Source organism: Cervus elaphus, chromosome 21 (assembly GCF_910594005.1).
Source record: "Cervus elaphus chromosome 21, mCerEla1.1, whole genome shotgun sequence".
Lineage (NCBI taxonomy): Eukaryota > Metazoa > Chordata > Mammalia > Artiodactyla > Cervidae > Cervus > Cervus elaphus.
The window spans coordinates 13,436,435-13,450,930 of record NC_057835.1 but is presented as its reverse complement, the minus strand read 5'-3'; the positions used below and the strand labels follow the sequence as shown (position 1 = coordinate 13,450,930).

The window sequence follows — 14,496 nt, the reverse complement described above, 5'->3', positions numbered from 1 at the left end:
GCAATGGGTTCCCAGTTAATATTAATGGAATTTTAAAAATATTTCAGTCGCTTGAATTGTCATGTGAGACTTTTACTCTGCCTGGCATTTCTCCGAATTGTGATCTGTTTTGATTTTTAGGTCAAACTCTCACATGGAGTGCATGGTGGGGGTGGGGGGGCACACCCCTTTCAAGTTGAGAGAGAATTTAGAGACCATGGCCCATGCTCACAGCCCCTCATCTGTTATGGATAAAGAAACTGAGAGTCAGAAAGGTCATCTTCCCAAGGTCAAACAACTTAGGGAAAAACACTGGACGGCTGCGATGGACGAAGGGAGGGCTGCAATGAACGAAGAGCCTCAGTATCAAAAGGATAGGAGGTGAAGGGCGGGGAAGAGGGGTTGTTATACCGGGAGGTTCTTTTCAAGCTTTGTGATTAAGAGCCAGGCTTGAAGGAGCAGGCCTGGGTCCCTGGCTCTACAACCCAATAGCCCTGTGACTATGGAAGCTTAACTAACCCAATAAAGCCTCAGTTTCCTCATCTGGAAAATGGGGAGAAATGCACACCAAACTTCAAATGTTTTTACAGAGATTAAATGAGACAGTGTAGGGAAAGCATGTGGCATGAATCTAGTCCACAGTAAGTTCAGCAAATGCTGTATATTATTATTGTTGTTATGACACCGATGGGCACTGGGCTTTAGGGAAGTTACTCTACCAGGGATCAAGAATTTGAGGGAAATGCACTTTTTACACAAACTAGAAGATGACAGGGCAGAGAAGGGAACTCACAAATATGAAGGACTCATTATGTGCACAGAATATGGGGATGAAAGACATAATCTCAGCCCCCAAGGGGCTCACAGTCTCCCGGGGAAGCAGATTTGGAATCTGAAATCCCAGGTGGGCTCAGAAATGCCTTTTCAGAGCGATACCCAGAGGATGGAGTGATGCAGCCTAAAGAAGGCAGCGCTGAACTTGGTCTGGAGGATAAACAACAGGTCTCTGTATAACACAGGGAACTACATCTAATATCCTGTGATAAAACATAATAGAAAAGAATATTTAAAAAAAGAATATGAGCTCAGCTTGGTGCTCTGTGATGGCCTAGAAGGGTGGGATGGGAGGGAGGTCCAAGAAGGAAGGGATATATGTAAACATATGGCTGATTCACTCAGTTGTATAGCAGAAAGTAACACAACATTGTAAAGCAATTATACCCCAATTTTTAAAAAAAGAATGCCTATATGTAGATGTGTCACTTTGCTGTAAAGCAGATGTTTACAACATTGTAAATCAACTATAGTTCAATAAAAAATTTTTTTAAAAAAGAAACTCAGTCTTGAAAGAGGAGTTGGTGTTTGGGGGATCACTCCTGGCAAAGAGCCACACAGCCTGTGGCAGAGAGACAGGAAAGCATGACACGGGGACAGCTATGGAGTTGACGGGGCTGGAAATCAGGATACGAGAAGGTGGAAGATGAGGCTGGACAGCTGAGTTGGGGCCAGGCAGTGATGGATCCTGCCTGGGATCCATCATCGAGAGAGAACAGTGAGGGCACTCACGGCTGGCAGGGCAAAAAAGGAGACGCCGATTAACGAAAAGGTGGCTGCGATCAGACGGCCTTCCCATGTTTTGGGCGTCTTGTCTCCGTAGCCAATGGTGGCCAGTGTAATCTGAAAAGAGAGGCGTTCAGACACGGGGCTTCCCTGGGGGAGGAAGTCAGTGATGTATCAGCCGACTTTACCCATAAGCCTTTATACCGACTGAGGCACTGTCCCGTTTAGAATAAGACTCCCGTGGGAGAGAAGGTACTAAAGACCAGCAATCTTATATAGGAGCCTTGAGACCACATCTGCTTCTAAGCTAAGGATTTCTTCCCTATAGTCAGTCAGTCAACAGATATTTCAAACATTGCAAACATGTGTATCTGCATATACATACATGCATATGTTTGCAAATGCGTGATTTTGTGTATGGCCATGACTCTGAATGTATGTGCTCCCGTGCATTTATTTACATGTATTGTGTGTATAGGTGTGCGTGTCTAAAGTCTGGGCCCGTGTCTGTCCAGGTGTACTCTGAATACTCCTCTGTGCATTTACCCTTGCAGGTTATCAGCACACGTGCACTTATGAACATGGAAGGCAGGCTACTGGAGTAGTTAAGTGTGGCCTCTGGAACCCAAATGCTTGAGTTCAAATCCCAGGTGAAGCACTAAGTTGGCTCCGAGGTCTTTGAATTAGTGACTCAACCTCTTCAAGCCTCAGGTTCTCCAATTTGAAAGCAAAAGTGTTAGTCGCTCAGTCGTGCCTGACTCTCTGCGACCCAATAGATTGTAGCCTGCCAGGCTCCTCTGTCCATGGGATTCTCCAGGCAAGAATACTGGAGTGGGTAGCCATTCCCTTCTCCAGGGGATCTTCCCAGCCCAGGGATCAAACTCAGGTCTCCTTCACTGCAGGTGGATTCTTTACTGTCTGAACCACCAGGGAGCTAATAATAGGAGTTGTTTGCACTTAAAATGTGCTTATAAATGTAAAGTGCTTAAGCAGTGCTTTAATACCACATGCCCGATGGGGCTGGGGCCATGTGTCTCTAGGTGTGTTTGAGGGTCTGGGTATATACACGTCTGCATCTGCCACTGAGTCTGCACAGCACAGCCTGGCTAATGACAGGTAAGGTCCCTGAGTGACCGTGGGATGCGACTGATCAGAGCCCTGACTTCTAGGGAAAAGCCCCCCTTCCAAGGGCCCACCCTGCAGGGTGTGTCTCCCAGGGGGAGGTTCATAAATGGAGGTGCTCTCCTCTCCCCCGTGCTGAAGAACACAGCTGCCCAGCCCCGTGCGTCCACATCACGTCCTCCATATCCTTCCGTCCCTCCAGCTGACCCCCACGGGGCAGCCTTCAAAGTGGTGACTCACCAGGCCCCACCACAGGGCATCTGCGTAGGTCTCAAATTCCTCTTTCATCTCTTCTCCTTGGGCATCCACCTCGGGCACATCTTTCTCAACCAGGTAGACGAGAAATGAAGAAAGGATGAGAGTCAGGAACCCGATGTACCAGGCGGTGATGAGCTCCTGCGACAGCAAGCAGTGGACAGGGAAGGGGTCACTGGTGGAGGCTGGGAGGAGGTTGCAGGCAGACACCCCGGAGCTGGAGTGCAGGTTTCCCAGCTCTGGGACACGGGCAAGTGACTCACCTTCGCTGATCCTCACCTCCCATCACTGGAAGATGGGGGTCAGTGCTGTGGTCATTGTTTCATCACTAGCAGAATGAGGGGATGGCTCTAGAAGGAGAGGGAGAGCCCTATGGTCACTGTATCACAGCTCAAGAGGCTTCACGGGGAGGGGAGAAGGCAGGAGGGATGGGCCGCTGCCTCGGAGACAAGGCTCGGGACTCAGGAGACCCTATGTTACGCGGGATTGGGCAGAACAACGATAAAGCTCTTTCCACTGGGAAGGTGACAGACAGTGAGAGGGAATTATCCTGGCAGAGGGGACAGAGCTGTGGACGGGGACCCAGCACGGCCACTAACTATGTGACTCTGGGCAGATGACCTCTCCTCCCCAGCCTCAGTTTTTTCATTTTATAAATGAAGGGCCTGAACCACAGAGTTTCAAAAAGTGCCACAGATACTTCAAATGCAGATAGACAATTTTTATACAAAGTAGTCACATACCGATTTAAACCATATTAGCATAAATTAAACATAAAACCATTATTTCATGGATATGATCACATGATAGACTGGGATATCCCCGAAAACAAGAGTGAGCTGATTTAAAGGAAAAATGTTAAGGGTGGTAATGGTAAGGGTGGTACAGACACATGCCAAAGATGGGCAAGCCGCTGAAGTTTCAAACACCCTGACCATGACAATCCCTGAGGCACTTTCTATGTCTCGCCTTCTATTCCAACTCCAAGGGTTACCCTGGTAGGTTGGGCAGAAGAAAGTCAAGGTCATGGGCAAACACAGTCTGGAGATTAGGCCTGACATTCCTGCTAAGTCATCACGGAGAATGAAGCCATTCATATCGACAGAGTTCATCTCTCCGATTGTCCTCGGCCAATCAGCTGGCCTCTGGGTCCATCGCATCTCGCTGACACAGTTGCTTCCAGCATCCCTCTGGGCCTTTGCTCACATTGGTCTTCTGTCTTCCCGGCCCCTCCCTGGGGGGCCAGCCAGAAAGCCCTGAGTCACCTAAGACTCATGTCATCTCTATTACGAGAGCTTTCTGGATGTTTGCTCCCCCAACTAGAGCGAGCTTTCATTTCTAGCTTTTTTTTCCTCCTATGTCTTCACCATTTTCTAAACAGATGTTAAGTCTCTATTGTGCTCATTCATTCACAGGTCTGACCTTTGCCACAGCATCACGTGCCCGGCGCACTTGTGTGAGTTCACAGCAGACAGAGGTTAGTTGAGATGCTGTAGGCAATCCAGCAGCCCTTCCCCTCCGTGAGCGTCCACTCCACCGGGGTTTGAGAAGGAAAGGATGAAGTGGATGGTCCTTCCCCAGTCACGAGCCTTTCACCCTGTTGAGTGTGATTCCAGCGTGACTACGTTCTTTCATACGCTCCGCCTCCAAATGCTGAACCAGAGAAACAGCTGTCTGTGTGCGTATGGAATTCCCGGCTGTGTGGGATGAAGAGCTGGCACAGTGGTCACTGGGGAGGGAAATGAGTCCCCATTCTGTGCCTTGCAGTCACTCAAAGGCCACTCAAGGTAGTTCTGACTTGATGCAACGTTCGCCAGCTGCTCCATGGCAGTGGCTGCTCCCCGACGTCCACAGGCTCCTGCACATGCCTGAGCCCCCCAGCAGTCACGTGGCAGCCGATGGTCTGGGGTCCAGCCCATGGGAGTGATGGGGGCTACTTCCTGTTAGGTCCATTCTAGAGGATGCTCGCAGGCCCACTTTCCTTGCCTCGGTGAATCAAGGCTCGTTTCCAAGACAAACCAGGACCTCTCGACCCACATCAGACACGTGTGCAGGAGAAGACGCCCACATTTTTGTGCTAAGGCCAGAGACTCCAGGGCTCATTTGTTCTGGGAGCAGAGTCTGACCAATCCCAACTTTAGTAAGAGCATTAAAGTCTTACACTGTGTGGGCCCCTCACTCTTCATCTCTGAGTTTCTGGGAGAGTTAAGCATGGAACTTGGCCCAGAGAACACATATTTTGAATGAATGAATGAAGAAATGAATCGGTGTTTGTTCACCAGGTTCAGAGAAGGAACAGGTCTAAGCTCCTGCTTGGTAAATGCTGGACTCAAACCCAGGCAAGCGCTTATACTTTCTGAACACACTGCCTGCCCAGGAAGTGAAGGCCAGCCCTGGAGCCACGCTGGGGCTCAGGGGCAGTGAAAGGCTGAGGCTCGTCCAGTGGGGACTGCTGGGGGGAAAGACGGGGCATGGAGCTGGCCACGCAGTCGCTCTGTCTGCCTTTGGTCTCCTACTGCAGACCTGTGATTCTGTCCTGAAGTTCCACCCCTCAGCCGCAGTTGTGGGGTCCGGCGGTGGCATGGACCATCTTTTCCCAGGAATTACATGGCAAACATGCAACTGTCATATATTCTAATCTGAGGGAACATAGGACGAGGACCTTGCCCAGCCATTTTTAGTCTTGATTTCCACCAAAGCTGTGAATCAGCTCACCTGCATGGATACAAGCTTAGGTGTTGCTAACATGTCCTCTGATAAAAGATAAGATAGGGACTTCCCTGGTGGTCTAGTGATTGAGACTCTGCGTTTCCAATGCCAGGGGCATCTGGTGGATCCCTGGTTGGGGAACTAGGGTCCCATATACCAGACGGCATGGCCAAATAGTAATAATAACAATAAAATAATAAAATAGTTCAGGTGAAGAAAGAACTCTCAAAAAAAAAAAAAGCCCTGTCTCCCTGAGCCTGTGGCCAGAAGTGGAACAGACAGGGAATAAAACATGTATGGGAAGAAATTGCATTTTTAGATGTGAGACTCTAAGTGTTTTAAATTTGTATTTCATTTTCTTTCTGTATTTATTTGTACTGTTTCGGATAATACATGCTACTACTAATGAGCACTGATTATTTGCCAGGTCCTGACACGTAACTTGGCTCATGTGAGCAGCCAGAAGTATTCACATTTTAACCACTGAGGAAGCTCTCATGGAAAGAGAGCAGCATTCTTAAAGTCTTACGGCTCGAAGGCGGCAGGGCTGCCATTTGCACCGAGCTTCTGTCTGACTTAAGCTTCCATTCATTCTGCCATGAGATGCTGACATATCTGGGTGTGTCCCTGAACTGGAGGAATCCAGGAGCTTTGCAGGGGCATTCTGGGCTTGCCCAGGTTGGGGGGCAGGTGATGTTAAGACTTATAAGGAGAAATCTGAGCTCCTCAGTGGCAACTCAACCCGGGCTCTCTGCTTTCAGTGTGGTTCCCCAGAAGCAAAGTTTGAGACAGAGATTTAGGAGGGTGTGAGGGCTTCCCTGGTGGTTCAGATGGTAAAGAATCCACCTGCCAGGAGATGCAGGTTTGATCCCTGGGTTAGGAGGATTCCTTGGAGAAGGAAATGGCAACCCACTCCAGTGTTCTTGTCTGGAGAATCCCATGGACAGAGGAGTCTGGCAGGCTACAGTCCAAGAGGTCACAAAAGTCAGACATGAATGAGTGACTAAACCACAACCGTGGTGACTGAGGGTGGGTCTGGGGACAGAGGGAATGAGGGAAGCGGACAGGACGGAAGAAGGAGCTCGGCAAGGGTGTGCTCTGCGCTGGAGCCCCCCTCAGCCTGATTCCACCGGAAGCTCTGGAGCTTGAGCCGCCCCACAGGGCTGGTCCCGTCACCAGACAGGTCCTGGTGTCACTGAGTCACCAGCTGCGGGCCTCCCTGATGGGCGAGACGGAAGCTGGGAACAGTATAAGCCCCTGGGCCGGGCAGCTCTCCTGTGCTTCTCCAGGGAAGGGACAGCTGGGAACATTAGCAGCCAACTCTCAGAGCAGTTAAAGGGCTGAGTACATCCTCCCAGGAATGGGGGCCTGCTCCAGGTGCCAACCGTGTACACCGTACCCACCAGGGCTGGCACAAGAAGATGCTCACTCAGGGATGAAGGCAGCTTTCGCTTTATCCCCTAAAGCAGGGGTCCCCGACCTCCAGGATCTAATGCCTGATGATCTGACGTGGAGCTGATGATTTAATAATAATAGAAATAAAGCGCAGGATAAACGGTAATGCAGTTGAATCCTCCCGAAACCACCCCCATCCCCGGTCCGCAGAAAAACAGTCTTCCACAAAACTGGTCCTTGGTGCCGAAAAAGCTGGAGACTGCTGCTCTAAGGAACACACATCTCAGAAGCCCTTTGCTCTGATTTCTCTTGAACTGGCCTCTGTTTTTTTTTTTCCTGCTACTCAGAAGTTTTCCTTCATTTCTCCAGGGTCCAGCCAAGGCAGGGATATTGAAACAAAGTGGTACCAAAAGTTTGGGCTAACCACAGGAGAGACACACAGCGCAGGGCTGCTCCGGACACACTGGCCTCGCCCTAGGTTTCCACTCCTGCTCAAGCGCGTGGAAGTCTGGGCCAAGCCCCACTTGGCCTGAGCTTCTCATCTGCCTTGTAGAGGCAAGAGCCCCCACAACAGGTAGCAAGCCACTGAACATGGGCTCTGAAGCCAGACAGCCTGGGCAGCTCCCTTCCTCTTTCCGTACCTGCTTCCTTATTCCTGAACTGGGGTAAGAACAGCGCAGATCCTGGGGTGAGTTAATCTGTATCAAACACCAGGTTCAGGCACTGTGCTTCTGGCTACATGAAAACAATAGCGACTGAGCCACCACAGCTAGGCGCTGAGTGTGTTCTAAGTCTTTTTACCCTATGAGGTGAGTGCACATTATTCCCGTTTTATGAATGGAGGAGAGAAGACCCAGAGGTGTCAGTCACTCAGTCGTGTCCGACTCTTTGTGACCCCATGGACTGTAGCCCGCCAGGCTCCTCTGTCAGGGGATTCTCCAGGCAAGAATACTGGAATGGGTTGCCATTTTCCTTCTCCAGGGGATCTTCCTGTCCGAGGAATCGAACCCGGATCTCCTGCACTGCAGGCAGATTCTTTACCATCTGAGCCACCAGGGAAGCCTAGAAGGGTTACAGGAAGTCTCCAGAGTCACACCAGTAGAGTTTGGATTCCAACCAGCCTGGGTGACTTCCTTCCACCCCACGCTGCTTTGCATTAGAGGCAGCGGCATTATCATCCCTGTGTTGGAAAGAGGAAAACTGAATTTAAAGAGGGTTGAGTGATGTGGCCGGTGTTGTTTGCATCTGGTCTACCTGTGCCTGCATGCTCCACTGCCCCACCACCATCAGTGGTGGCAGGACCCTCTGGGGACACCGTCTGGGAGGGGATGCCGTGGACCGGATGCGGGTAGGAAGGAAGCAAGCCGGGTGGTCCAGGGGCTTCTCAGTGGCACTTACTTTGCTGTGGGCGCAGATGGCCGAGCCCAGGAGCTTCCAGGTGCCGCCCCTCCGGTCCATTCGCAGCATCCGAAGGATCTGCAGGAAGCGCAGGCTCCGCAGGGACGTGGCCAGGACGTTGCCCTGGTTTCCCACGGCAACCACCGGTACTGAAGCGATCAGCACGAAGATGTCTGGAAAGAGGGCGGAGGGTGGCAGGTGAGAGGGGGAAGGAGGTCCAGCCAGGGCGCGGGAGCCGTCACGGGCACTGTTGGCCACAGATGGGCAGGTGCCGTGTTTAAACCATGACACTGAACAGGTATCACGTGTTCTTCTGAGGATACGTGTTCTTCTGAGACAGGTGAGGAAACAGGAGCTCTGAGCGTGAACCCCTTTCCAGGGCCATGTAGCCGGATGTGGCCAAGTTGGGATTGAATGCAGAACTCCAGTGCTCACTCCAATCCCAGGGAAGTGATGCTCCAAGACCCTCCAGGGGCGGTCCTTGGGGGGTCCCTCTCTGGCTGAGAGGGGATCGGGGCTGCCCAGGTGGAGGAGGGGAGGTCTGAAGCTCAGAGGCTGTTTGACTGTGGGTTTCCCCTTCCCTGGTGGCTGAGACGGTAAAGCGTCTGCCAGCAATGCCGGGGACCCGTGTTCGATCCCTGGGTTGGGAAGATCCTCTGGAGGAGGGCATGGCAACCTCCTCCAGTATTCTTACCTGGAAAAATCCCATGGACAGAGGAGCCTGGTAGGCTACAGTCCATGGGGTTGCAAAGAGTCGGACATGACTGAGCGACTTCATTCACTTCACTTTCACTTGCCCCTGCAAGCAAACCCTGAGAGGGACGCGGCTGTGGGTGACTGAAAGGGAGATGAACTCAGGAAGCAGGAGGGAGGGGAGAGGGAGGCAGGGGAAAGGCCAGGGCAGGGGTCTTGTGGGGGCTGCTGCTGCTGGAACCTCAGAGCTGTAGGCAGGACACCGCCCACCATCATCCCTCTGAAAGACAGGAGCTGGGGTCTCTGTCCACAGGCTCCTGCCCCCTGCTGGCCGAGGGGGTCATCAACATCCCACGCTTCTGAGCTGCACTGCCCAGTGACCTCCCTCAGTTTCAGAGAAGGCCCCGGGGCAGGGTGCAGGAAAGCATGGGACCCGCCCCAGAAATGGGGGGCTGCTGTCAGGAGGTGACCCGGAAACGTCCACCAGAGCTGCAAGCAGAGGCCAAGGGGGTGAGGCAGTTCTCAAAGGGCCAAGCTGGCTGCTGAAGTTAAACGGTCAAAGATGGAAGGAAGAGGGCCCTGGTCTCTTTCTCATTCCCTTCAATGCTCCTCCCCCCAACTCCAGGATCTATTATGTCCCCACTGCACTGCAGGGGACTAGCAAGCACAAAGGATCCCGTGATCCAATAAATTAGAAAAAAAATCAATTAAACAGGTTTTACTACTGCAGGACTTCTCAGGGCCTGTAATGTACTAATATGTCCTGTGGGTCTCTCACTTTTACCAGTGAAGTCCAGCCTTTCTCGAAAGATTTCAACCACAGAACTGTTTAGTTGGTTCGTTTATTTTTGCAAGGGCATCAGGGTACAAGGAAGACACCTGGAATGTTTATCCAATGGGCCAAGTCCAAGCTTCTGAAAACCCTCTGTGACCCAGCCCTAGAGAACCTTCTAGAAGCACGTGTGGTTTTCTGGGTTCACGGTGGACTCTCACATCTCCATACCTTTGTTTGTGCCAGCCACCTTGCTCGGATTAGGCTCCTAAATCCACACCAAGTATGTCTGCCCAAAAAAGCTGGCATCCTTTTGACCGTGTCAAAGTGTCTCCCAGTTGTGCCTAAACTCTGGGAAAAACTAGGGGTCAGACATCTGGGTACCAGTATATCTATATCTTTGGCCAGGCTTCTCTGTCTAGCTGTGCAAACATAGCCACGTTTCAGGTTTGCAGAAAATAAAACAAAACCGAGACACAGGGTAAATGTGACGTAAGTCTATGACACTCTGACACTGAGACAGCAAATTTCAGCCCAGACAGACTCATCCACAAGTGTCATAGCAGGGTCTGAGGCTGTTTCAAATAAGGAGGACACGATATACGTGCACAGGATAACCACCTCTGGTCAAACAGAGGAAAGCAACTCTTCCCATGAGGGCCATGTTACGGGAGACGTTAGATGAGCAGAATAGAAAATGCAGCAACATCAGGAAAGAAGCCAGCCAGGATGGTGGAAGCTGAGGGCCAGTCTCATCTCTCCAGAAGGGACAGGAGGGGAACGAAACCTGGAGCTCTCTCACGATCCTAGAATCATGAGACTGTTCCATAGGAAACACTCCTGTTCTGGTGGGGCCTGGGCTCCATATACTAGGATCGCTCTAAGTTGGCAGGGACCTCAGAATTTGAACACTGTCAATCTCAAAGTGACCTCCCTCATGCCCTGCCAACACACACACACACACACACACACACACACACACACCACACACACACACACACACACACACACACACACACAGACTTCTGGTCAGCACTGGATAGGTTACCCCAAAGACGAAAAAGAAGTCAGCTTAACACATTATTGACCAGAGACGTATTAACACATCTTTTGTTATCTGAACATTATTGATCAGAGATGTTATCAATATGCTTTTAGAGAGTGATACAATTAACATCACCGTGTGAAGTTGTTAGAGCTTAAAATTGAACAAGGGTTCATTATACAACTTATATTGTCATTATCATTCACATTTTGCTATGTTAGGTTTTTGTTCCAACCCTGTGTATATTATAAATGCAAATTTATTACCATAAAATTTTCAAAAATGATGCATCATGAAGTTTTGGGTGAAGAAGAATTTTTTGGTGAGTTTTATGCAGATACTTTCTCTGACTATCTGAGCGACATATATACCAGTGTCTCAGAAGATGATAGTTCTTCAGAATATAGCTCTGATTCAGATGATGTGAATAGTAGACCAACAAAAAGACAAAAAAATCTCAGTGACTGATTCTGATACAGGAAGCAAAAATGAAACACAGTGCTGGAGAATGCTCCTTTGCTTCTGTACATAAGAGTAGACTGAAGACAACACTTCACAAACCTTAGAAGACTTTACAGGTGTGTCAAGGGTAACTATTGAGTATAATGATGCACAAAGTGTTAGTGAAATAACAGAATTAATTTTGGCTGGCCAGAATAAAAATCACCAGCCATAGGCACTAGTTTCTGCAAAAATCCCCTGGTCAATAATGAGTTAAGATGTGAAGGATAGACAAGGAAAAAGGAAGGCAAAGGAAAGTTGGGGGTTTGATAGACTGAATGTTTGTTTCCTTTCAAATTCATATATTGAGTCCTGTCTCTTGGTGTGATGGTGTTGGGAGTGGGGCCTCTGGGAGGTGAATCGGTCTTGGGGGTGGAGCCCTCATGAAAGGGATTAGCACCCTTAAGAAAGAAAGAGACTCCAGAGAGCTCCCTTTCCCCTTCCTCCTTGTGAGGACACAGCAAGAAGACAGTGTCTATGAACCAGGAAGAGAACTCTCAACAGAAACTGACCCTGCTGGCACCCCAATCTCAGACTTTCAGCCTCCAGAACTGTGAGAAATAAATTTCTGTTATTTATAAGCTACTCTGTCTGTGGTATTCTGTTACAGCAGCTTGAACAGACTAAGACACAGGTAGAGAGTCAGGGAAGGAGGGCAGAGGAAGAGAGAAAAAAATGTGGAAAAAATTAAGTAACTGAAAAGTTCTCCAAAATTGCACGTGTGCATACACATACACAGACCCCTACCTGCATTCAAAATTCTGAGCACTAGACAAAACCCTCAGATTTCCAGCCTCAGCAGCAGATGGGAAGAAGAAAAAGGGCTTCAGCTGACAGTGAGGGTGGTACTGTCCTCGGTGTGAGGGAGCCTGCAAACCTGGCAACTTCGTCCCAGGCGATACAGAGGGAAACTGGCAGCTAGGATAGAGCAAGGGTCTAGCTCTTCCTCCCTGGGCTGGCCATTCACACCAAACAGGGCTGTATTCAGTCCTGGGGGTCAGTTTTCAACAGGGCAGTGAGGAAGAAGCTGCAGCTCAGAGGGGAGGCTCTGTGATGCTAACAAGATGGGATGTAAGATGGGGTTGAAGCCACGAAGCACATCTTTCCTGAGGAAAGGAGACTCTGCTGGAGTGGAGAGGAGGAACAGAATGGCTGAACTCAAATATCTGAAGAGAGCCAGAGGAGTTAAGATGGAATGAATAACCTTGAGAGTGCCCTGTGACTGGAGGTATGCAAGTAAAATCTGGGGTACCACGTAAAGGCTGCTGTGAAAGGAACTGGAGCAGCAGACGGGAAGGCACGTTCAGCCAAATGCTCCTGAAGGTTCCTTCCAGCCCTGATACTCTATGATCCTCTAACTTTAACTATTTCTTGGAATTTGAAGATCCAAGAGTCCTAAGCATCACTGCAGGCAGACTTCATCCTGTCTCTGTATGATTTTAGTAGGATCTTCAGATGGGAACCTAGGGGTTCCCCCTAGGTGGATTAGGGGTGGAGGTGGGTTCTATCCTGCACCAATAGGGGTGTGCAAGACCTTCCACCATCTCTGCTATGAAAATGCCTGCATCCAGATGGAGGGGTAACCGTGACACATCCCCAAAGCAACTTTTGGGTCAGGACACAGCAATGCGGGGTTGCCCTCTCTCAGAAGCGCAAAGTGCTACATTCTTGCAAACCTGGGTGTTAGGATGGAATCTGCTGCTTACTCCCTGTGTGACTGGAGAAGGACTCAGAACCGTGAGCCTCAGTTTCCACCTCTGTAAAATGGGCATCATGTGATCCTACAGAAGTAATTCTCAATCAGCAATGGTGTCACACTTTCTAGCTCCACTGCAGCCAATTGGAATGCAATTGGCAATTGTGGCTTCACAGGGACTGGGGATATTCAGTGTCCTCCAATGGCTGGCACCTTTGCATTCCAAGTGCCGAGAGTACCCCCCACCCCCACCCCCGTGAAGAATCGCTGCCCTGTGGACTCATTCTAAAAAGAAGCCACTGGGGCAGGAATTCAGTACCTGCTGGAGGGCTGAAGGGAGAGTGAGAGGTGAGGCCGGCCCCCACCAGGCTCAGGGTTTCCCAGACGAATTGTGTCTGCTTAAAATTGCCTCCGAGAAACAATGCACCCAAAGAAGGGACCGAGGAGGCCCTGGGCTCGGGGTCAGGGCTCACCCAACATGCACAAGGGCTTCCTGGCAAACTTCAGTCGTCCCCGCCAGCCTTTGTATCGGCAGCAACAGCCGGCAGCCCAGATCCTCAAAGCAAACTCGGCTCCGAAGATGAAAATAGCAAATGTTTCCTGCGAGGAAGAACATATGGAGAGACGCTGATTAGCCGGGACCCAGTTGTCCGGAACCAGCGATTTCTGTTCTGAACTTCTGAAGAGTTGGATTTCTGTGGTTGCCGGTTTGATGGGCGGAGGGGTTAGGACAAGCTGATCACCTCCATTCAGGGCGGGGCAACTCCTGTCTTCACTCTGATGTGCTAGCTGTCCCGAACATTAAGCCTTTTTTTCTACACTTTTTTTTTTCCTAATGGATCTTTTCTTACAAATTCCTTTAATGTACTAAAAAGCCCCTAAGAAGTTCAGTTGAGTTGAAAGGAGAGGAATTGATGGAATTGTCCACAAGTTGTCTGGCCCCTGGTATTGCTAAGTGTGGCCAATGGTTATTGAGCACAGCTCCTGGGCCAGGAATCACCAGAGGTATTTTATAATATTACCCTCATCTTATATTTTGAGAAACCAAGGCCAGGGAAGGAGTGGCTGAACAAATGTTTCAAGGCCAAAAGTGGCCAAGAAGGAATTCCAGGCAGGTCATCAGGCTCAGAGCTCAGGTCCCTCAGGGTCAAACTGTGCTACTCTCCTCCCCCAGGACACAGAGCCTGCTCCCTTCCTCCCAGGCCTCCCTTGCTGATCAGACAGAGACACTCTGCTCCTTCTGTTTGGCGACTTCCCTGGGGCTCTTGGGGAGTTGCAACAATCCTTGAAACTTAGTTCCTGGAACTGGGTGGCTTCCCAGGAGTCACCTGCTCAGGTCTTAGCTCCAGACCTGCCCTGAAAAGGAACCTG

General features: G+C 50.1%; 1 protein-coding gene across 2 annotated transcripts in view; it reads right to left on the bottom strand.

The window, feature by feature from the left end:
• Window positions 1–14,496, bottom strand: part of KCNQ3 (potassium voltage-gated channel subfamily Q member 3) — a 301,013-nt gene that overhangs the window by 37,869 nt on the left and 248,648 nt on the right. For both annotated transcript variants that reach the window (XM_043880308.1, XM_043880307.1), the window contains exons 3-6: window positions 13,599–13,725; window positions 8,419–8,591; window positions 2,902–3,057; window positions 1,546–1,656 (exon numbers count right to left, since the gene is read on the bottom strand). In XM_043880308.1, the coding sequence (XP_043736243.1) occupies window positions 1,546–1,656; window positions 2,902–3,057; window positions 8,419–8,591; window positions 13,599–13,725 (567 nt within the window). The remainder of the gene's footprint in view (window positions 1–1,545; window positions 1,657–2,901; window positions 3,058–8,418; window positions 8,592–13,598; window positions 13,726–14,496) is intronic.